At 31.4% G+C, this 25,585-nt stretch overlaps 1 protein-coding gene across 2 annotated transcripts in view; it reads left to right on the forward strand.

The window, feature by feature from the left end:
• Positions 1-25,585, forward strand: part of LOC121129185 (lachesin) — a 60,654-nt gene that overhangs the window by 18,851 nt on the left and 16,218 nt on the right. For both annotated transcript variants that reach the window (XM_040724864.2, XM_071893466.1), the window contains exon 3: positions 15,102-15,260. In XM_040724864.2, coding sequence (XP_040580798.1) covers positions 15,102-15,260 — 159 coding nt within the window. The remainder of the gene's footprint in view (positions 1-15,101; positions 15,261-25,585) is intronic.

Here is a 25,585-nt window from a genome sequence, read left to right on the forward strand (position 1 = left end):
TAATGAATAATTTAAATATTAGTATTAAATTATTCATTCTCCATGGAATAAGTACCCTCAAAACCAGTTTAAAAAAAAAAATTGTCAAAATTATTGATTTTTTACACAATAAGCTTGATATAAAATTATATTGTAAATTTTGTCCCTATAGCTGTTTTGGTAATTACAAAATGAGCCTTTGAAACTACTTGTTGAAATTGTTCCAAATCTACCCTTCAAATGTTTAAAATTTCCGGGAGTACTCGCTTATCCACATTAAATGAAATCCACATTGTAAGAGGACTTTTTTAGTTTTGAAACTTTCAAAATGGGAGAAATCATTTTTCAATGTGCACTTTTTACAATTTCTCCTTTTTTTTTTTTTTTTTTTTTGTATGATTTAGTATTTAAAACACATCTTATTCATAATAAATTGTTCAAAATATTATATGCCAGACAAAATACTTGTAAAATGATATTTTCTAGTTTTTAATCGAGTAATTTAAATTTAAATAATCGAAAGGCAACCAATATTTATTCAGCAACTTTTTTAATTGCAAATTTGTATAGTAAGTAATTTCCAAAAGTTTTTAAGTCTAGATATCAAATCAAATACTTATAGGAGACTCCCCTTATGCAAAATTATACACTTCTATTATAGGAATATGGAGGCATAGTGTGAAGGAACTCATCAACAGTCATACACAAAAATTCTTGTTTACCTTTATAGTTTATCATCATCATATTAAAAACGCCATATGAGGGGAACCTAACACACTATACAACTAAGAATAATTCCATACACTGAGTTATGCGAAGTCCGGTGTTTTTTTTAGTATGCCAATTCCATACTGGACTCTCATCATTTTTGTATTTCATAAAGGAACCTCTATTATGAAATAATTCAATGTGAGATCTCCGGAAATATTTTTTATCGAAATTTTTCCGTAATGTAAAGCACCAGAAAATGGGAGTGTGGGATAAACAAACCCAACATGTGTTCGTTTTACTTTTAAATAGTGTTTTTAAATAACTTTAAATGAGTCCTTTTTTTCTATAATAAAATTTAGATTGAAGATTATTTTGGAGTAAGACAATCAACTATTCTCTTAGTTGGACTTTTAAGAAGAAAAAAACACAATTTTTTCAGTATACAAAAATATATTTGACTCATTCTAATCGTAACTGATAAGAATAATCAAACATAAAAACACACAATCTAGCACTTAAGTAGAGGACAGAGAACCAGGCAATATATTACTCTATCAAAAAAAAAAAGTAATCTTCTTCTTCTTAGTAGTTTCCTCATTAATACCTATTTAGCCTTGCTCTCTTTGTGTTGAACTTCCGAATCAACTCTTCATCTATGGTCCATCTCATCACCTTTGTATTTAAGGTCACTTTTTCAATGATTTCCATTTCATATAATACATCTTGCGGGCACTGGAGAAATGTAGTACAGTAGCTTATTCTCCTTTCTTGAATAAATCCAAATGTTCTCTCCCTCTGACTTTTAATCTTCTTGCTGTTTGGCCTATAGATTTTGTGACATTGAATTACAATTTTATTAAGCTTAACCTCATACATTATAATTATATAAGTATCATATGCCTACCCAGTGCCAATGGTTCCGGAACCTTAGGGGCCTAGGTTTAATTGAATCACCACCACCACCACCACTTTTGCAGAATTTTTACATTAATCACAGTAAAAACTTTTCTCCTCTTCTGAAACAATTTAAAAGTCATCATTTTCGAGAAAAAATATCAATTTCCCTTTTTTTAAATTGTTATTCGTTAAAATTTACACTCTTCTGACAAGTGGATCTCCAAAGTTTTTTAGTTGTTTTTTTTGTCAAATTTTGCATTTATAAAAAGAAAAAGATAACTTTTCTGTCAAAATTGTAAAATTGTCTTCCCTCTCATAAAAAGTAACTACAGACGTCTCTGATAAAGTCATCATTATATAATTTGCCTTCCCCCACTTGGTAATAATTCCCACGCTGGTGCCCATCGGCCATATTTATGAATGAGTTGAAACCTGTTCAAATAGATAAGTTGATTTCCCAGACGTACTAGAGTATGTCTCACGGTGTTGCCCAGAACATTAAGAAATTAATAATATTTCTGGACTCCTCTGCTTCATATATAAAAAAAAACATAAGAACAATTAAATTCTAAGAATTAATCTGCCATTCGCTCAACTGTCATGTAATGGTCACAGATCCTTTGTCTTAGTCTTTTTTTTTCCTTCTCTAAACCTTATAATCTCCTTTAAAGAAAGGTCTGCAAATTCTTAGAATTTTACGGTTATTTCTTGTTTTATATGAAGATGTCGTTGTTTAGTATAAAAAATCTATTTCTAAAAAAAATGTATTTTTAAGGCTGTTATGGCCTAGAAGGTCAAAAAATGGTTATCAGAACCGTTTTTGGAGTCTTAAAAGGCTACATGGAATCACCGTAGCTCCGACAACACGCTAGGGAGAATTTATTCTCTTGAATTCAATGTGCATTCGCGTCCAGGCGATTCCTACAGAAAGAAATATACTTTATGCATATGGATTTCACCAAAACATTCCTAGTTTAGATGGAGTAAATGTTATGTTATAATGTTTACTTATACTTAATCAGATCAACTCCATCTAACCAATTAAAAGAACATTAAAAAAAAGCTACATGAAAATTTTACCAATATCAATTCCTTGGTTTGGCTGTGAATCCCAGACACACATGGACATGTGCATTTAATATATAGACTTTTACATACTTTTACATTAATGCTTTAAAATCATCTAATCATAAAGGAAAGTTGTTTCATTAAACGCCATTGAAATCCCGACAAATATGATTTGATATGGCCAAATGACTTTTTTTCGATAGCCTTTCGGAAAGAAAGATTAAGGTGGAGCCTATTTTTTAAATGAGAGAAATATTAAGTTGCAAGGGTCACAAATTTTTCTTTTTAGTCGAAATACATCGTATATAAATTTGAAACGGTTTTCAAAAATATTTAGAGGTAGCTCAAGGGGTCCAAATCATTGAAAAAAAGTGTTTTGTTATATATGTCAACTAAGCTTTTATTGTTGCAACAAACTTTATAACACCAGAAACTTAGTTAAATAAATTTACAATCGAAAATATATTTTTATTTTTATGCTAACGTTTGGTTCTAATTCAAAAAGAGAAAAGTTTCCCATTACTTACATTTTTGGCTATATGTCTGCTCGTAAAAGAAATATTATCCATATTTACAATTTATTTTTACAAAATCATTAGCAATATTCAATTTATTACTTGAAGTAGTCAGAGCAGATTAAATAACCATAAATTTGACCTTTTTTTTTTTTTTTCGATAAAAAAGCCTTTATAACCTAAATTAATCTTAGATATACAAAATATTTGTAGTAGTCTTAATTTAAAACTACTATGGGGTAGCTTTATTTGAAAACTATCATTTTAAAGCAAGATTATTATGGGGTAAGCTTAAGTAATATCAGAACGTAAAGAAAATATAATTTTTTCCTTTTTCTTTCAATGATAAAACCTTCATATATTTTCCTAATTTATTACACATCTAAATTTTGAATATAAAGAAATAAATTTCAAGATTTTTTATCGCACATATGTTTTAAATGAAAATTTTTAATAGAGTATTTTTGCTTTAATCAAGGACATATAATCTTCCATGTTCTTCGACCACTTACAGGAGGAATTGGAGCTGCGATTCATTAGATGTTAGTAAACCCCAATATTATTTAATGAGACCGACTCCAAGTTCAGGAGGATAATTAAAAACTTTTCAATGAAGGTTATTATCAAGAGTCTGTCGGTAGTCATCTCCATCATTTCATAAGTCAGGATCGTCTCAAGGGAATTTCTCTTGGAGGTACAGACTTTGAAACAGTTTCTTTGATTTTGCTGAAGCAAAATCTTCCAAGTTTTTGTAAATTAATTCATTTGAGAGTAAAGAACGGCCTTTCTTGAGTTTCATTACTCAAATTTTGTTTGGGCTTTATTATCTATCTTTTTGATTCTGAACTTAATGACTGTCTACTAGAGCTAATCCAACAAGTTCCTCCGACCAGTACCATAAGTGCTTGGCTTGAATAATTTTATTTAATGTTGAAATTATATGTCTACATTAATGGAGGAATATTTAAGGAGGTAAATTCAGGTATAAAGTGCACTTAAGGCTTGAGGAGAAGACGTAGGTCCAAAAAAAAGACTGCAATGCTGTGCTTATGATTATTTCCATAATATGGTGTCTACATCCGAGAAGTAAAATATATATACTTTTTTTAAAAAGAACACAAGCTCTAGCAGTCCTGCCTGTATTTGAATTTGCTGTTTCAAAGGACATTTCTTGAATTTGATCACGTACTTTCCTTCATAAATAGCAGTGCTCAGAAATTTTATCTCATTTTGAAATAAAATAAAGTTTAATTACTGAACTTATTGATTAAAATTTTACTATTAAGACTTTATGGATCAAGTAAAGGTCAGAAAAAGGTCAACATCTATGCAATGAGTATTTCTTAATACTCAATTACCAATTACTAAATAAATTTAGATTACAAGTCTTTTTATTCGAAAAAAGGTCAGTAAAAGGTTGGAATAAGGTCAAATTTATCCTAACTTAAAATGATTTTTCTATTTCGAGTAATAAATTAACAGTTGCTAGTAATTTGGGACACATAAATTCTTACTATGTATATCATTTCTTTAAACGAGTATCAGATGGACAGGAAGGAAAAAATGCAAGTTTTGGTAGTCTTTTCTCTTTTTGACTAATTAGCACAAAACTTTATTGAAAAAATTGTAATATGTTTTCGCTAGAAAATTTATTTTGCTGAACTTCTTGTATTATAAGATTTGTTCTAACAAGAAGAGATTAGATGATATTTAGGTAAAGATACTCATTTTTGCAAAAAATCTTATAATTTCAATCTTTAATGCCGTTGAGCTACCTCTAAATATTTTTTTTAAACCGTTCAAAATTTTTATACGATGTCTTTAGTCTAAGAAGAAAAATTTGTGACCCTCACAATTCAAGATTTATAAAATTTGAAACATAAACTACACCCTACTATGAATGTATAACTGCTACTATTTTTACTTTTTTTTTGCAATAATATGAAAAATCAAACGTGATTTTAATTTTGCTCTGATACAGCTGAGACTATCTTATCCATAAACTTGAGCTGAATCGTGTGTTACTTCTTTTACTACACGTTCAGAGCTCTGTATGGCATAGTCTTTTGGGAATTCGAAGCGGCAAAAAGACAAAACTAATCATTTGACTTTGAGGACAATTGCCTTAATAAAAGGCTCAGTGGCATTGTTCCAATCCGGGATAATAATAATCGAAACTACATCCCAATTCATCTTCGATGAGCAGTAGGGTCTTTCACCGATATCTCCCAAATCACTTCCATCTCTTATTTTGATATCTCCCAAATCACTTCCATCTCTTATTTTGATATCTCCAATTCTCTATTTTCTTGATTAGAGCTTTATTGTAAAGATAGTAGAGCATCCCAGAGTGAGCATGCCACGTACCTTTCTATACAAATTTTATGGACATAATTTTTACTTTTTTTTGGAAGTACAACTTTTTTTTTTCATGATCTGAATTTATTGTATTTGATGTAACGTATGTGATGAGCCGGTTAAAATATTTGAATTTACTTTAATTTTGAATCACATATGGTAGTAAAAATTCACGATGAACTCGACGATAACGCGCAACTTTTTTGCTTCATTTTCCAGTCACCCTATACTTTAAATGCAGAGTCGTAAAAAAAATTGCCGTTGCGAACTGTCAGGAGTATGAAATATTCCTGATTTTTATTTGAATAATATCTTCATCTGCAATTCTTAGGATAACCATTTCCGCAACGCGATGATAATAAAATTGATCAATAGACAGACAAATCATCAACAACACTTTCAGACATTCAACGCATGGGAAAAATTTCGCTTATTTTTCTGAATTTTTAATCATATTCTAAGTCGTGAACGTTAAAAATGTAAATATAGAACTAACCGTTGATTTGGGAGCATGATGACCAATTTAGGAACATTCTGGTTCAGGTATTAAATTAACATGTTCTTGTTTATCTTTCGAAGTATATATTTTATCATTATTGACAAACACAATGATATTTATTATTTACAATTGGCCATAAAAAATACACTCATTTGGCTTATTTGAATCTAATTTTACGTCTTGACTTTTTTTAATGTATTATGAAATTTATCTACCTATTTTATCTTTTGATGTTATTCTTTCGTATGTTGGAATAATTTTGCAATCAATTGAAACACTTGTAGAAATAACCGCGGAACCTAGTGTGGATATGTCATATCTAATGATTATTTATGTGAATAAACTATCAATAATTATTACATTAAAATAAATGTGCTTAATACGCGATATAGAAGATAATATTTTGTATTTATATTTGGAACTGAAATACTCATAACATGAGGCAAGTTAGAGAAAAGTTGTTTAATTATTGTCTAAAAATAATTGACTGTTCTATAATACTTAATAAAATAAAAATCCTCTTATATGATTCAAATCGATAATAGTAAAGAAACAACATCAAAATTTCATTTTTTCTCGAAATTTTACAGATTTTCAAATTAGAACACGTTCATGAAGGACCTTTATTTTGTACGTTTGATGGTTATTTTCTTGTTAATAGAAATAAAATGAAAAATATTCTGCATTTCCAAATTTTTGTTATTATGGTAAGGTTTTATGTACAACTGATAATGAATCGAAGAAAAATACAAGTACAATTAAGATTCAACATTTTGAATATAAATTTAAAATTGATTTTGTGTTGACGGGACATATATGTAACTAAATAAGATTACATGACTGTGAATTGCCAATTGACAAAGGGAAAATAGATTTACTTCCTCTCCCCAATGTGCAAACTGTATTTTGCTTATTTGTATTTAATTTAACACAGTTTGAATTCAAATAATTTCATATTTTTTTTCTTCTTTTTAAGAAAAACGACACGAAAAAAAGAAAAAATATATATAAATATTACAAAATCAAATCATTATTTCCCTCAGGGATAAAATATATATTTTTTTAAAGAAAATTGAATCAAAATTTATATGTGTAATTTTTTCCTTTAATCTTGTTTTTATTTTAGTTATTAGTTAATGTTCCTGTCAGATACACAATCTGCGTGTTATTTTGCTTGATGGTTGCTTATGATTTTTTTTTATAAATATGTTAAGTACAAAATATACTTAAAATCATTTTATGCATGCTGTAATGCAAATCAAAGCGAGTTTCATTTACTTGAACAAAGCAATTTGATAACATCATTACAAACTTAATTATTCATATACATATGTATATATATATATTTTTTTTTTGATGTTATCCTCATGGGGTTTGTCGCATTTTATTATGTAACTAAATTTCAGGCAAAACTTAGAAAATTGTCAAATCCTTAGAGTTTTACAGTAGTTGGTGATTTTTTTACTGCTTTGGGCCATGGAATTTTAGATACAAGGAAGTCTAATAAACTGTCGGTACACTTTGGAAACATATTTAGAGACGTTGTATAAGTTTAACACAAGTGAAACTTTCTTTTTTTTCTCGAAGTTAGAGACAGCGACAGTAGATTCTTGAAATTCAAATATATATTCAATATATTTGATAGTAAAAGCGAAGAATATATTATTTGAAAAGGAGGAAAGGATCTCGACTTTTTCGAGATATTCCAATGATTAACACTTTAGAGGCACATGAAAGATAAATCTTTAAAGAGGTTGTAACTTGGGCTCATGAAGTATACAGGGGGGGGGGAGGGGGTCTCGGAGTCGATCTATAACTATAGGATGAACGTAGTAAGTATCTTGGATAGGATCTTCGATGCCATCAAATCGACTAACTCCTTAAACAGAAAATTACTATAAGCATACAGGGAGCGGGGATCAAATTGTCGCTAAACTATTTTTCTACAAAAAACAACACAAAATATACATTTTTTAACTTTTTTATTGAAAATCAAAACTATGACGAGCATATAGGCATAGAGTAGCCCTTCATTCGATATAATCACCGTTGGCATCAATAACGGCCTCAATACGGCCTCTGAACCGGCCGCAGGCTCTTCTGACCATCTCATTGACCATGTTGCCGAATACCTCCTTGATGGAGTCCATCAGGCTGGCCTTGGTGCTATGGGGATGTCTGTTGGTATGTCTCTCGACATAGCCCCAGACAAAATAGTCCAAAGGATTAAGGTCGGGAGAGTTAGGAGGCCACAAATCCTTGGCTACGACGTCATAACAGTTCTCGGTTAACCACTGCATGGAGATTTTGAACACATGGCAGGGTGCTGAGTCTTGTTGCCACATCCAGGGCCTGTGTCCAGCCCAGATCCCTCGCCATGGCCTTCATGGACCTGGTAGGGTCATCCTCAACCATCTTCTTCACCTTGTCGACAAAGTCGGTGTCCCTGACCTTCCTGTCGGCGCCCTCCCTTTTGGGTGCCCTCTTTATGGTGGCATCAACATCCAAGGTGTCCTCTAGCTTCTTACAGATACGTTGAACAGTCCGTAAATTCACTCCTAAGGTTGAAGCAATCGTTGAATTGGAGATTTCACCTCCATTATTAACCAATGCCATGACTACGGCGGACCTCGAAAGCTCCTCGTTCCACTTATAGCTCTTTATCTCCTCATATGATGACGGCATGATGCTAACTGAACAACGTATCGTCAGCTGACAAGAATAGCTTTCCTATTTGGTAACCGGTTTTTATTTGATAATGTCGTTTTCAAGTTATCAAGGTTTAAATTAGGCGACAATCTGATCCCCGCTCCCTGTACATAAATAGAAATATACTGTACAAACTCCAATAATTTTCTTATCCTACGTGGAAACTTATTCGAGCAATTGTCATCGATTGAGTCGATATCCCTCTTTTCCGATCTACTCCAATAATATATTCTTCACTTTACACAGTTATTTCCTTATTACTAAAAGCTTGCCCGGATTGAATTTCAACTATCCCCTGTTGCTGTCTTTAATTTTAAGATAAAAAGTGAAAGTGTGATGTGCGAGCAAACTTAAAGAATCTCCCCACATATTTTTTCTGCTACATTGACATTTTTTATCCTGGTTTTATTTAGGTGTAGTAGAGTCTTATAAGTTATAAAACCATATTGCTATTTGAAATCCATACATTTGTTACAGATGTATATATATATATGGTTGTGTAATAAGGTTAATGGTATTGGTAGGTTGTGTATTTGGAAGAGGGGGGAGTGGAAGGAGAAAAAGAAGAACAAGCTTTCACTCCAATTTCTATTGTATAAATCAAACCCTAATTAACTGCACTTTGAAAAAGAAGAGAAGCACGTAAAGAGAGGCACAATAAAATTGAAAAAATATATATACAAATTAGGGTTGAAGAACCTTCTGGAGAAGGATGTATTATGTACTTACTTTTGACTACATACCATTTACCAACATACCTACCAATATGTAAGTCTGTCTTACAGAGAAAGGGTGAGGAGAAGAGGTGGAACGTAGGAACAAAGATCTTTAATAATGAACGTTCATTTATATATATATATATATAAAATGTATTCCCTTAAAAATACTCACAGTTATTTTTTAGGAATAAAAGAGAAAAATAAGAAAGAAAAGTGAATTGAAATTCCTTTCTAATTCTCCATCTTGAATCCGAATCATTCCTCTTCTTAATTATGTTGGTATACATACATACAGTATATTTATTATTAACTATTTTATATCCCGGTATACATATATACTACATTAATAGACTTGATTAGACTTCCTTTTAAGTTCATTCACTTCTGACTCAAATCTAGGTATGTGCGATTTGTCTAGTGGTTAATGGGCGCACCTGCTTTTTTTAAATAATTTTTGATCATAGATATATATGGGGATTAATAAAAGTGTCTTAAACTATTTTACCTTCGTAAATTTCTACCCAATGTTGCCTTGCCTCCATAGAATAAATGATGTTTTCCAGATTTGCTTCCTGTGATAAATTAGTCCTGGACTTTATTGTCAAGCAAACATTGTAACTTGACTTAATCCCCCCTAATTAACTATTTAAGAGGGGGTTGTTCCATGTGGATGATAAGTTTTACAAAACGAGGCCTGACTTTGCCTTAAATAATTTTCCCTTAATATATAAATATAGGAAGTTTATACGTCGATATATTAATTTTTATTCAAAATTGACGTTTCCTTTGAATTTATTAATTAAAATATTTAATGTTTATAACTATGAAATGTATTAAATGTTATTTTTTTCTTAAAATAATGATGGAACTATACTTTTGCTTCATATTATGCTGGTTCGTCAATCCATGAGGATTTTCTAGTCTGAATAATCCATCAGGTCTACTTATAATTAATTAATAACGTGAAGATTAGAACTTCTTCTATTCGAATCATTTTCGTGGTTTTTTGTCTCTCGTTTAAATTCATTACATAGTGAGATTCTGTTGGTGTATGGATTGAAATTTTGGGCCTTTATTCCAACAGAAAATAAACTGTATTTAAGGATTACAGAAAAAAAATTCCAAGTAAAAACACAGATTTTGAATTTTTTGAAACACAAATGATCATTTTAAGGCCTTTTTTTGGTCTAATTCCTTGAAAAAGTTAATGCATTTTATAGTAATAAACAATTATATTTCGCACTCAATCATTCTAATTTGCTTTTGTGTTGATAGGCCACATATGATCTTCATCAAAAGTTTAATAAGAAGTTATGTAATTATTCTTTTTATTTTGCATAAAAATGTATTGTTATTTCTATGCTCCCTTATAAAATTATGTGATTAATTGGTCATTTAGTTGGATATTTTTGAGAGCTGCTAAAATGATTTTGGACTAATGTCTGTTTTAAAAACTAGAAAAATATAACTAATGATTCTCATTATGTGACATAATTTGATATGTTTCATCTTATTCATTAAAAAATAATCAAAAAATGACCATCCAGTTTTTGGGGTCAGAATATTTCCTTGATCAAACAGACAGCTTATTCAGTTGATGTATCTATCTTATTCTAAATGCATCATCTGAAACTAAAAATATCCTTCTGAATTTACTAAGACTTGTCTTAATTAGTAATTTTTACACAAAAAGTATCTCACTCCAATATAAATAAAGCACGTAACTTTAGTCAAACGTATTTATAATGCCAAAATTGAATTCAGGGATACCAACTGTCTCGCTCCCTCCTTCCGCGCTCGTACAATAATGAAAAGGAGAGAGTGAGCCATATGATATTATTGAATTAAGATAGCTGTTTTCCCTTAATCCATTAAATTATGATTGGATTAGCAAACATTGTTTTTTTCTTTAAAATGCAATGAAATTTCAAATGGCTCTCCCATAAAATGGGGGTTTTAACCTTAAATACGTTCTTTTTGCACTTAGTTCTTCAATATGAATTAAATATCTAGATTTTTAACATAAAAGCCAGATAGAAGGATTTTCCTAAAAATTTAGTTTCTTTTATATTATTATTTATTGTCAAACAAATTTTCGTTAATTTCTATAACAAATAACTCTGAAATTATTTTTATAACTGTCGCAAATTGTAGGAAAGATCCAGACCAGTTACAACAGTCCATTTTTATAGAATATTAAAAAATTTATAGCTAATTATTTAATATAATACAGATTTTTTAAAACAAAAGTCTATAATTTTTGTAAACTTTTCTTCCATATGTTGGATTGAAACTGTTTAAAGGCTATAAAACTTATTTTTCGGAGGATCAATATTTTTGTAGCAATTCCGTCAGTTTTTCAATGTTTTTTCTGTAACTAACACTATTTGAGTAATCGATTATTTTCCCATCAGTTCATATAATTTTATCCAAATTCCAAAATCTCTCAGTGAGTAGAAATTTGAGATATTGTAACACTCAGTACAAAGAAGACAGTTGTTACAAGGACTGTTATTTTCCTTGCAGTGTTTATTGTTTGTCATTATTTCATAAAATTACACTTCAAATCAAGCATGTTTTTTGTAATTAGAGAAGGGCATAGAATAATTTTTGAAAGGAAATGTCACAGATCTATAATACTAATCAGTGATCCATAATATTCATCTGATTATATCTTAAACTACTATAATACATAGAACTTTAAAAAAGTCAACATTAAGAAAAGTCCAGTTATTTATTTATTTAAAAGTAACAATAAGTCTAATTTTGGTAATTTCGAACTCAAATTCAAGTTGTCAAATGTTACAAACAACAGTTCAAAAGTTAAGTGTGTTTTTGAAACATTTGACAAGTTGCATTGAAATACAACTAAGTGAAACACTATTGATTACTATAAGGATATACGTTTAAATAGGTTCAAACTATAGCAGACATACATGTTCTTTTAAAATTTGGCGAATCTAATTAAACCAGCATGGATAAATTGGGCAAAAAGAAAAAGTGCTATAAATGTCCACGTTGTCGTTTAGATAAATATTAGTAGTTATTCTTCATCACAATGAAATAATTAGAAATCCATAAATACTATTTGAAAGGCCATATCAAATTAAATGAAGGATCCAACTAAAGTTTACACGCTTGTTTATTCAAGTTATTCTAGAAAGTTTATTACAAAGAATAAAATTCACCGAAATATTTCATAGACACATTTTATTCAGTGAGTCCACATTTCGGTCTGGATTTTTGTTGGTTTCCCTCTACAAAGTGACCCACAGAGCAAAGTCCAGTGGATAAAAGTCTGGTAAAAAAGGAGTTTCATCTCTATGCCTCTCGAGCCTCCTGGACTTCATCAACAAAGAAAGTGTCGTGGAGTCGTCGCGTATGAGGACAATTTTAAGTAGAACTTTACAGCTCCATTTGGTGGGGTAATCCTTGATCATCTGCTGAGAAGGAACTCTGGATCTCTTTTTAAATTGTACCCATCAATTTCTGCTTTCCTGGAGAGGTATTCTATATCATTCTACATCTTGGCCACCTTGAAAACGAGGCTCCTAGAGCACTTCACAATGCTCATAATCCTTGCCACCTCAACTTCAGCTTTTTTGAAGATCTGAAATGGACTGCCTTTTGGCTTATTGCTCACGCATGATGACAAGATAAATAAATTTTTATTATAATTTGTTTATAAACAAAGTATGGATTAACCAGAATATTAAAAAAGTCACTAAACTTTCCTACATTTATGATAAAATTATCATTAATTGACTGTCTACGTTTTTCTTCCCTTAAATTTTTACTTAATTATATTATATAATTGAATAATTAAAACAGAAAAAAACACCCTCAATGACGTCTCAAGGGATCGATTTTACGTTTTTTATAGAGGAACAATTGGGACTAGACTAGGTCACAGTCTTCAGTTTTAGATAAGGACCTACACAATACTAATTGGAAACGTTCTTAGCTTCGGAAACAGTTATAAAATTGAACAGATTGCTTCAAATTTGATTCGTAGAAAAACTATTGCGTGTCTGTGTCAACCAGCGCCGAGTAATTGAGGCAAAATATATACAGAGATGATACAAATGAATAAAGTTCATCTAATGAAGAGAATCCTTTTTTCCTGTCTTCCCAATCATAACATTCTATTTATATATTATGTGTATAAAAAGTATTGACAGCTGGTTTCGGGTAAAGAGACTGCATACTATCGACCCTCTTATTTTTGAGTTAAACGATTGGTTTTTTTTTCGGTTATTTTGTTTTCATATTCCAATTTTTTTCTTCTCTAAGAAGAAGAATAATAAGACAATGTATGTTTTTATATAAAATATACACACAATGAAAAAGTTTGGACCGTAAAGTTTTTACTTCTATGAATATAATTTTTATATTCTATAACAGAAGAGAGTAACATCAATCATTAACTTGGGGAAATTCCTTCTATTCATTCACACAACTCTTTAAATAGGTTATGCTATGTAATGCAAATTTCCATTCCTTTCATCCAAAAAAGAGATATATATATATATAAAAAATCCAATTACTAAAAGGTTTTGATCGCTTCATCAACACGCAAGTACCTATCAATTGATAAAAAAGAAACGCCAAACCTCTTTAAACAACCTTTGAAAAGGGATTTGATTATTGTACATAATATATGAAGAAAATATGATATGTTTAATATATAGTTCATATATACATATATTCAATAATCAATAATAAACAAGATATAATTAATTAGATAAAAGGACAGAACAGTTTCCCAAACCTAAAATTATAATCGGGGAATCAAACTATTTTATGATTTAAAAAAAAACATAACAGCCGTTTACCTAAGCATCTAGGACACATTCAAATTATCCAAAAATACATAATTTTGCCTCAAACTATTTTGCCTCTATGATATTTCGCTTAATCTATAAATAAATCAAGTTTATATGTCTTCAGTGTTTATTTTTGGCTGAAATTGATGTTCCCTTTAAATTTTCTAAATCAAAATATGCAATATTTATTACGATAAAATGCATTAAATGTTTTTTCTCTCTTGGTATAATGATGGAATTATGCTCTTGCCTCATAGTATGTTTGTTCGTCAATACATGAGTCTTTTCTAGTATGAATAATCCAACATTTCTAATGATAATTACTAAGGGAGAAGTGATTAGTAATTCATCTATTCGAATCCTTGCCGATTCTTATTTATTTTTGTTTTTCTTATTTTACTAATTTTATTACCTATCTTATCTTTGTTTTGAATTAATTACATAGTGAGTTTTTGTTGGTGTATGTATTGAAATATTTTTAGTGTATAATTCTATCATTCTTCCAACAATTTTGTCGGCAACATTTGTACTACAATCATTTTACAGTGAGCCTTGAAAGCTTTCGTTTGATTTATGAGACGCTTAATTTGGCCTCGATATGATCTTGTTTAAATAATATCAATCAATTTCGTATGTTGTCATTTTGTCGATTAACTTTTACTAGTTTGAGTTTAATTTGCGAAGTAACCAAAATAATATATTGATAGAGATTGACCATAATTTGTCAAAGAATATCAATGTAATATAAAAAAAAATATTTTAGTTAATTTTTGCGTTGATGTATTAATATATTTTGTACATATTTATATTATTTTTTAAGGCTTTGGAGCAAGAACTCGCTACAATGGTAAGGTTCATGATGACCGTCTATCCGCTAGGCGTCGATACAGTCTGGATGACCTCCCACCCTCCTATTCTACAGATGAGATATATCAGAATAACAATGCAGAGGATGAAAATGACGGAAATTATTCCCATGGTAATATTCGTATTTATTTATACATATCTTGTTATAAAACTATGTTGTAATTATATTTGTGTGCTCATAGCTTATCGAACCTTTTTTATTTTTTGCTGTTTATTTGTTCAAGTAATGTTTTAGAGTATAAGCCAATTAATTCATTAATTGCATTTAAAGAGAAAGGGGAAAAATCGATACATATGTGTGTACGTATATTGCTCGAAGGAACTCCCTTGATTAAAGACTAAAAACGATGTTTACTGTTTATTTACTTATTTGGTGTTTTATTGCTTCTTTGGATGTTGGCTCTACCTACTTGGATAAATAACTACACAAGTCAACAAAATAAAATCTTTCACAGTCAATATTCAATTCTAGTAGTAATTGACAAGTTTTTTGTTCTTTTTTTACCTTTATTCATATCATAGATGTAGATATAAAGAAAAAATAATATAATATAATATGAATTAATAGAATGAATTGCGTTATATTAACATAAATGAGCATTTTAACTTAAAATTAGATCTCCTTCCCAATAAAACATTCCAACGAGTAAAAAGTTCTAGAAAAGAATCCTACATTAAACAATTCAAAATATAGCAATCAATCAATTGATCTCCCTCGATGAAAGCGTTCATAACTCCAAACAATTGTTTTTTAAAGTAGTCATATACCTAGTTGAGGATGACAATTTATATTTGACAATGTCAATAGCATGGTCCTAGAAACCACCACTCATCCTTGGTAAATTCAAGGAAAAAACACCATATCTTGTTGCAGAGGACAAAACTGTTCCTCTCAAGTTTACTCTATAAATTAATTCTCCACATTCCATTTATTGACAATAAAAGCTTTGGTACTCAAAAAATAAAAATTTCATGCCCGATTTTCAGAGATTTTTCGTATTTACCTTTTATGCGAGCCGAACAAAATTGTTGCCTCTAAGGCAATTATTTTCCATATTAAGAGAAACAAAATCAGGTAAAAAGAAAACCAAAGGGCACTCGACAAAAGCATTAAAAAGTAAAGTCAAAAAACTTGTCACAATCCTTAGAGTTCTAATATGCTCTAAGGATGAGAGAGATTTGATTATCTATCAAATAATAGATAGCTATCATTTGATTTGCCGTATTTTTTGTATTTCTCTATTTTGTGAAAATATTGTAGGATAAAGTGCAGATATTGATGTGTGGTCTCATTGAACTAAATAACAGGTAAAATAACTCTCATTCAAGTGCAATTTTAGAAGCTTGACATCCAAAATTAATTGATACGGCGGTCCTTTGAGTTTTTTTTCCAAGGATATAGCTTATGTTTTTTTTTACCAAATACTATTTTTTTTTAAATGTTGTGCTTCAAAAAGAATTTAAAAATGTACCATTTTTTGTGCCAAAAAGAGAAAGAAAAAAAAGTCAAATAAAATTGTTTTAGTAGGTCAATTTTCGATCCTTTGATTTTCCACGTTTCACTTTGTTTATTTTCAGGAATTCAACATGCTTTCTAAATATATTTTGCCATGGTAAATTACCTCTCATGGAGTTACCTCGTTAACGCACTGTTGACAGCTGTCGATGTTCCTTCTTCTTTTCTCCTAATCAGTGTTTTGAATGTTAAGTAGTTAAATTAGAATTAGTTCCTTTTAAGATGTTTACAATGATTAAAAAAAACTGGGTAACTACCAGCTGATTTTGGGCTTTTTTCGATTCTTTTCATAGAAAAGGTTACCTAATATAATATAGGTAAGTTGGTGCTCCATAAACAAAATGCATTATGTAGATGCAAAATCTCCTATTAGGAAAGTATAATTATGAATGACTGAGGAGCATAATATTCCTGAATCTGGATCAAATTATATCCCTAGATTAGTTGATAATTACCTCAAAACATGTAAAAATTCCTATAAATATAGAATATGGTGACGACATTTTGATTTCTAAAAAAACTTTGGGTAAATACTCCATTATCGTTATTCATCAAGAAGCATATCATAATAACGTCAACTAAAAATACGCCTGAGTCTATAGCAATGAACAGAGATCAATCCCTATTAAGATGACTGTTTATAATTTTCTCGCAAATTAAAAAAATAATAATAATATGTTTTTAGCATTAATATGCGTCATTTATTACGGGTTGATCCATAAACCTTAGGACAACAAATTCAACAGCCAAGAAAATACACGAATATATATTCCCGAAACATATTTAACACCAAAGCAATCAAGATAATACTTCCTTCAAAATGAGTACCAGCTCATCCCGCAAGCCCCTATTTGCGACAACTTCAGGTCTTAGACGCTTAAGAACTTCTTTACTCGCTGTACAGATGGTCTTCTCTCACAAATTGTCCTATGCAGACACAATGGCGGCCCTCAAGACGTCGACGCTACAGTAAGAAGTCACATCTCCCTCTCCAGCATTGACTATATGGAGAAGTCCATTACGTTGAGATCTAAGGAGCCTTGCACCAAAAGTGCTCAAAAGTGGTTTGGCACGACTTTTGCACAAACTTTGTAGTATGTGCTTGAAGCAGAAATACACTTTCTAGTGATTTTCCAAGATCCACGGAAATACTTTGAACTGTAACATGTCAAAATAGACACGTTGATTGATCTTCATACCCTTGGGAATGAAGATCAAGAACGTCTGCAGGTGGTTATTACCATTGAGACGCCGCATTTTGGCCCCTGAAGATACTGCACTCGCGCTGAGGGAAATTTTCTCGATGCTCCCAACAAGCCCCGGATAGTTGTGGCTGTTGCAAGCCAGCTCCACGGTAAATACCTTTTCGTCAGTCCAAAAGGTTGAAACGTGCGTAAAAGAATTGAGGAATTTCATAAGCAAATTCAACCAAGTTTCATACTCAGGTCCTCTTTGACCAACCTACGCATGATTTTTCCTGACACATCAGCCTCATAAGCCATCTTTCTCATGGAACGCTTCTATTTGTGGCTGATTTTCAACTTTCTTGTCTCGATCAGCCTGAGTATACTCATGGACCCCAGACAACCCCTCCTGGGCCTGTCATCGACACGCCCAGTCTCTTTCTACCACTTGATATATATCGACCGATGACTTGGACACATTAAGGTCTTTCAGGGACTTGCTAATGGCCCTACCAGCTCGTCCCTTCCAAATGAAGTAAAATGATGGCGTGCTTCGTATCCATGATGTCGTCGTTAGAGACTCAAGAACACGTTTTCAATTTTTTTTTGTTTAACAACAAACAAAGATGTGGGCTGTGTCTTACGTTAAATCATATGGAACAAACAGAATTAAAAAATGTACACCCGTCTATGAGAAATGTTAAGTTGAATTTGTTGTCCTAAGACTTATGGATCACCCTGTATATAAGTGGGGGAAAATTAAAAAAAAAAAAAAAAATCATTCACTTTTATTGAAATTGAACATATATTTTGTGAATAGATGATAAAATCATTCCTTCCAAATTGAACATATACTTGTACGTATCACTTAGTAGCTTAGGCTTGTAAAGTTATATACTATTACATATTATTATAATGTTTTCTTGTCCATAACATACCTAGAACTGGACTAAATAGACAAATTAGTGGAGTAAGATCCACCTGAGCTGTACTCTAATTCCTTGCCATATAAATCTTTTTAAATGCTTCAGTTAACGATAACATATGGAATAACACGCTACTACTCCGGTTATAAAACTTTCGTTCAACAAGTTATTCTTGGTTATATATCCACATTTTTTTTTAAATGGAACATAGATGTGGGTATAAAAAGTAAGATGAATTTTCAAATTTCGCGGCCAAAGTAGATTTGGAGGGTTGGTTTTTTTTAAAGTTCACTTGCCACGAACACATATCTACTGTTCCTGCTATATGATAGGTTTAGTTTTTTTTTTTAAGAGGCATAAATATTTTGCGTGTTCAGCGACATTTTCCTATTGAAAAAAATGGATCAAAGAATTTGCATCCAATTTTGTATAAAAAAATGAAATGATGTGCTCCAAAACACTTGAAATGTTGACAATGGCATACGGTGAAACTGTTCTGAGTAAAATATAATGTTTACAAGTTGTACTTACTCTCACAAGATGGAGGGAACGATTCCAATGACGAACCTCGCTCTCGACGCCTAAGCACGTCAACAACAGATGAAAACGTTGAAGCAGTGAAGAAAATTGTTATTGTACAAACAATTTTGTACAAAAAATGTGGTTTGACGGTTGTCAAACCACTATCAGAGAAGCTGCTTAGGATATTGACATATGGGTTGGCTCGTGTCATAAATTTTGTGCATGAGACAAGTGCCAGCAAAGTTTGTCCCAAAACTGCTACATTTTGAACAAAAGAGTCTAACCACTTTTCGGCCAAAAACAACGCCACAATCATGCCTCAGCCACCATATTCACCGTATTTGGCTCCAAGTAACTTTATGTTCTTCCAAAAACCGAAGAAATTTACAACACATAAGGATATAAATACTGCATTGCTGGAAGAAGCTGTAGGTTATAGCGGAAAGGGCTTATAAGATGTGCTTTGAGGATTGAAAAAGGCTTGGCTACAAGTGTATTGTATCTGAGGGGGATGACTTTGAAGGGGACAACATAAATATTGATAAATAAATAGCAAATCCCCTCACATTTTGAACACACCTTGTATATATTCCAATGGTCCTTTTGGGGTTAAGCCCGAACCGAAAAAAATTGGCTCTTGTTCCGAGTCTCAACACTAGTGTAGGTAGAGTAGAAGAGTCCCTTGTATCTTAATCAAATTTACATACATGTGTTAAAAGGATTAATCATCAACAAGGGGGATGAGATAACGTGTTTGGTACCCCTGCTCATGGCGTTGCTAATAGCATTATTATGTATTATCATCATTATTTAAATAAGACTAATATTGATGGAAACAACAAACAATCAAATGTGTAATCAACAATTAAATAACTTATTTGATGTTGAAGAAAGAAAGAAACATGTGTACATAACGGAACATGAAAAATAAAGAAACTTTTTTGAGATGCGAAGAAGGAGCAATGGGGAGTAAAACAATAATAATAAGAAGTATGTAGGTATGTAGTCTGAGAGTGTAACAATATAATGAAATTGTTAATATAATTATCAAATGTTGGAGAGAGAACTAACTTTTTATTTCTCTCTCAGGGATACATTATACATACATAACATATATATATATACCTATTGGTATATATATTTATAAATAGTTTATACATACCTATGTAAGCATATATGGATTGTACACAAGTTATTTAAAACAAACTTTATGTCATATCCTGTGGATATAGAATATTATACATATTTATGTATTATTTGCAATTTCGTGAGAGAGGAAAAGGAAGAAAAGAATGATCTGATAATATTATCAAATAAGTGAAATTAATTCATATTTCGATATATTGAAGCATAAACAATAAGCTGCAAAACAAAACAGACTTGAGCTCTCTAGATTACGTACAAGTAGAGAAAACGAAACGTTCGACAGAAAGAAAAGCTCAGTAGTTAAAAAGTCAAAACTAAACTCAGAGGAGTTACAAAAACAGCCCGCGCCAATCTCCTTATGTCCACAAGGACCCATGTAAGAGATTTCAGGGTTTCACACCAGAACGTCCAGAGAGCTATCAAACTCTTTGGGCGAAAAGAGCCTTGTGAGGGTGAATATTAAGGAGGTATCATTATCATATGAATAAAAAAGTGAGATACGTCGTCATTCTTCTTGTCTCGAACCATTATTACTCATATCAAAATGTAAAAAAACGTATTTGATATATTTTTTGTTACTGTAGTACCCTGACTTCTAACTTCTATGGAGCAATATTATTCACCCCTCCCCCCCTCACTTCATTGCTATAAATAAATTACGCATAAAAAAGAGATTTACTTGAAAATATCTGAAGTACGCAATATTAATTTATTCTTTAACTTTTCACTACTTCTGGTAATTATTATTTTGAATGTAGTTTTTTAATATATTTTAGTATAAATATACTCTTGGTGAAAGTCATGTTGACTTAAGTCCTCTGTTATTTTTCATTCAAATCATGCATACAAGAAATTTAACAGATAGTTTTATTTTTGGCTGACTCACAGACCTGCATTTGGCCATTCTTTCGTCCTCCAAACATGTAATGAGAGCCTTAATGAGAGTCGTCCAGGTAAATGGATAAGATCTGATGCATACAGTCAAACAGTGGAACTGGTCATTTATGTTTTGGAAAGCTTCAGTCTCCCGACAATAAACAAATGTAGTGTGACTAGAAAAATAAAATGTCTACATTCTACTAAGTCTAGATATTTTGTATGGAACACCCCCTTGACCTCCTCTGGTGATTCCCCAAGCCGAGTGTTGTAGACCTAGTCTACGGTGAAAATCTTCTCGACAGAGAAATTATCTACTGTGGATATATTTGCCTTGATCTACGCACAAATTTTTTTGCACATCTGCAGTCTCCTTTCCTTCAGAGCGTCCGTCAACAGGTAGCGTGGGGTCCTTGTGTAAGAAGACAACCCCAAGTCCTCCTTCACGGGCCTCCTGATTGTCCCCTCGTCCACGTCAAACTCGATAGAGAGGCGATTCATGGATTTTGTGGGGTCCTTCTTGATCTTCTTCTTCAGGTCCCCCATGAAACTTAGAATCCCTTTTCAAGTTGTGTCCCCCACTTCCTTCTTTCCTTGAGAGGTTTTTCCATCTTTTTTCATCTTGGCCACCTTGAAAATGAGGCTCCTGGAGCACTTCACAATGCCCCTAATCTCTACCACCTCAATTTTGGCATCCAGTAGGTCGGAGATCCGCTGCATTTTGCTTCTTGCTCACTCATGATGAAAGATTTGAGAAATGTTTATTATTGTTTACTTATGCAAAAAGGACAGGAGATTTGGAATACGCAGGGGAAAATCACAAAACCTCTCTATTTTAATTACATAATTAGCATTTATTAACACTCCACGTTTTGCATCCGAACCCTCTAAATTGACCAGGTTTCACCGAAAAGTGGAAACGCTGAAAATCAACCAAGAGAAATACTTTCAGTAATAGAGGAACATGAAAACTTGGAGTCATTAATTGCAGTTGTATGGGATGACTGCAATATGAACCTTTCAACTTTGTGTGGAATCTTTAGAAGATTGGAGCTCTCGATTGGAAGCCCAGTAGAATGATTCATTGTCTTCTACATATGAAGGAATTACCCTTCAGAGAATTTTTATATATTTAATATTATGATAGGAGTAATGATCTCTATTTGTACTTTTTTAAATTTTCTTTATATGAAAAAAGTTTTGATTCATAAGGAAGCATTTAAACAAAAACCGGGGGGTAAAACAGAAAATTTCATCTTTTTGCAAGATTTCCTTTTTGTTCATATGCAACTTTTGAGAAAAGAGGAATGACGCATCTCACTTTTTGATTCATATGACACCCCTAGTGGATAGGCCACTTTTGACACCAGCAATGAAAGAAACCAATCTCCTTAGTTGCAAGTCTCTTTTGAACTACTTTTTGACATTTTTGGACCCCTACATACCTGATGCCAACCCTCGACCACACCTTTTGGGAGCATGTCGAGGGAAAGGCCTTTAGTGCCCAACATTAAACTCCAAGGTCCTCAAATCTACTGCCATCTAGCCTTAGGACCACATTCACAACGGGTGCCAGGCCTTCCGCCGTTGCCTGGAAGTAGTCATCATTGTTGCTAAGGACAGCTACATTAATGATAGAGACATCAGACTCACATCTATTTATAGTATTGTTTTTGTTGAAATTCTATAGTTGTTACGACTGTTGCACAAAATCCACTTTTTCTGGAGAAATAGCACAAATTAAACCCCTTCTTTCGACAAAGACGAATGATATGAAACAAAGGATCTTAGTTTATTTATTACTTTATTTTATTTTGGTTATTATAGCGTACGTCACTTATTAACGAACGAACAATAAGCTTAACAAAAGGAACAGGAAATAAACTATCGATAAAAAGAAGGAATATCAAATCAAGGGGGTCAGATGAAGTTACTGGCTGACCAACAGCAACAATAGATAATTAATTAATTGTATCTTTTTGAAGTTTTAGGTTAAAATTGTTCAGATTTCAATCCATCACTCGGTAGATGGAGTTGTATAAAATATGATCTTAAACGAGTACTAGGCAATTTGCGCATTGTTTCTGTTTATCTATTTCCTTTTCAAGCTCTTTTATCCATTCGTAACTTTGACTGACGAAAAAGAAGGAACAAATTGAAGAAAAACAAATTTTTTAGCTAGCTTTCTGTATTTTTCTTATTGTAAACTGTTAATTATTATGGGAGGATTTAGATATTACTCAGATATTCTTAAGGAGTGAACATCTAAGTATAAAGTGTTCATGAAAGACGAAGAGGAACACTGATGATCTGTTGGGGAGTCGTCATTAGTGTTGTGTCGGTCCTTATATATTTGGTCCAGTCCAGTCTTATCGGTCTTTGGGACTGTCAGTCCTTGGGACCAGTCCTTAACTCTAGGTCCTTGGAATTTTTCATAAAATATCAATGATCTATTAACCCAAATAAAAATATTAAGAACATTTCATATCTTGTAAAAACTGTTCGTGTTTTCCTTATAATACAATATAATTCAAACATATAATATTCTACTTAATAATATAACGGAATGATTAAAAAACGGAAAAACACACTCCATAACCTCACGAAGTATCGATTTTACTTTCTTGGACGCCAAGGACAATGAATTTGGCAATTGGTTCCATTTTTTCTCGACTGGTGCAGGTTTCAAGAAACTATATAACAAAAAAGAATCATCTGCCTAAAGGCCCACGTTTACCCAAGAGAGCGCGCCAAAGTGGCTGCATAGATGCTTATGCACCCTATAAAAACTAGTGTTCGATGTGGGATCTATTTTTTTCCTCTGTTCGGTCTTGGGAGATTTTTCTAGACCAATCAGGACCAATATTTAACCGAAATTCAGGCTGTGAATATAAATTTATGCAAACCAAAATACAAAGCTTGGATTGAATTATGTAGTTAAAATTATAACGATCTCAGACCTAAAGGACTCGAGGGAAAGAGTGGGCAAACAAAAAATCAACAACAATAACGAAAATATAAGGGACAGAAATAAGGTTTTCATCTACAACTATTGCACCAAGTCATATATATTTGGTATATTCCCATGATTCATGATTAAAAATGGTTATTTTTTTCTAAAATAGCTGTTAATACTTTGTTTTATTATCATTATTAAATAATTCAATTAAAAATTTAATTTTTTGAAATAGATATAAAGTTAAAAACGCACTGAATTTAGTTTTTCAATATTTAATACTTAAATGAATTTTAAACTATAAACTCAAATAATATTTTTAACAATTAATACATTTAAATAATTAATTATAATTAAATGTGACTGATAAGTAAGACATGTGTTACACAATTTCATGCATACTTCCAATTGTTTTTTGTTTCGGTTAGAAGGTTCAAATAAAGTAGGGATTGAAGTATGTACCAAACGACGCTGTACTTCTGGAGACTTCCACAGAAACATTTATTCTTCAGTAAGCATAAAGCGAATAATTTAAGTATGAATAATTAGAATATGGAGCCCAATGACATCCTTTATACAACAATCCATTAATTTAATTTTCATATACCTCATATAAGTACTAAAAAATAGTTGATTATATTACTTGCCAAACTCTTAAGTCTTTTGTGGGAGTCCATTTCGGACGTTTGATGTCATTGATCCACAACTTCCTTCGATTGATGTCTTTTGGAAAATTAAACATTTTTTTTGGCGAAAAGCATGAAGACTTTTGCCGGAAAGTTGATTTATAATTACATTACACTGCACTACACGTTACCACTATGAAAAATATATTTCAATTAATTAGTTTTGCTTATTTATCCTAAATAATTAACTGAAGCTCACAAAGTAGTATATACTTCAAGAATTTTGAAATATACCTGATGACAAGGGACAATTTTAAGCCAATCAGCAAAGAGAAGGAAAAATAGTAAATACTAAAGGAATACCATTGTGTCTACATACTACACATAGCTGAAACTCCTAATAAAAAGTTGTCTTTTTACTCATGCCCTTTAGTCAAGCTTATCTGATATGTAAATCCTATTTAATGAAGGGTTAATGTGTTAAGCTTTGCAAAATATTATTTACAAACATACATATATTCGGGCTTTTGACTTACTAACTTCCCTAAATTGCCATATCTCAGCATTAATCTTTTGGTTGTTAGTGAAAATAATATTCTATACATGTAGCACACACTCTTTTTTCTCTTCTTTGTTTGACCAACTAAAGGCAATTTTTCATATTAGAATAGCTATGGAATAAAAA

This window comes from Lepeophtheirus salmonis, chromosome 14 (genome assembly GCF_016086655.4).
Source record: "Lepeophtheirus salmonis chromosome 14, UVic_Lsal_1.4, whole genome shotgun sequence".
In the NCBI taxonomy this organism is placed as follows: domain Eukaryota; kingdom Metazoa; phylum Arthropoda; class Copepoda; order Siphonostomatoida; family Caligidae; genus Lepeophtheirus; species Lepeophtheirus salmonis.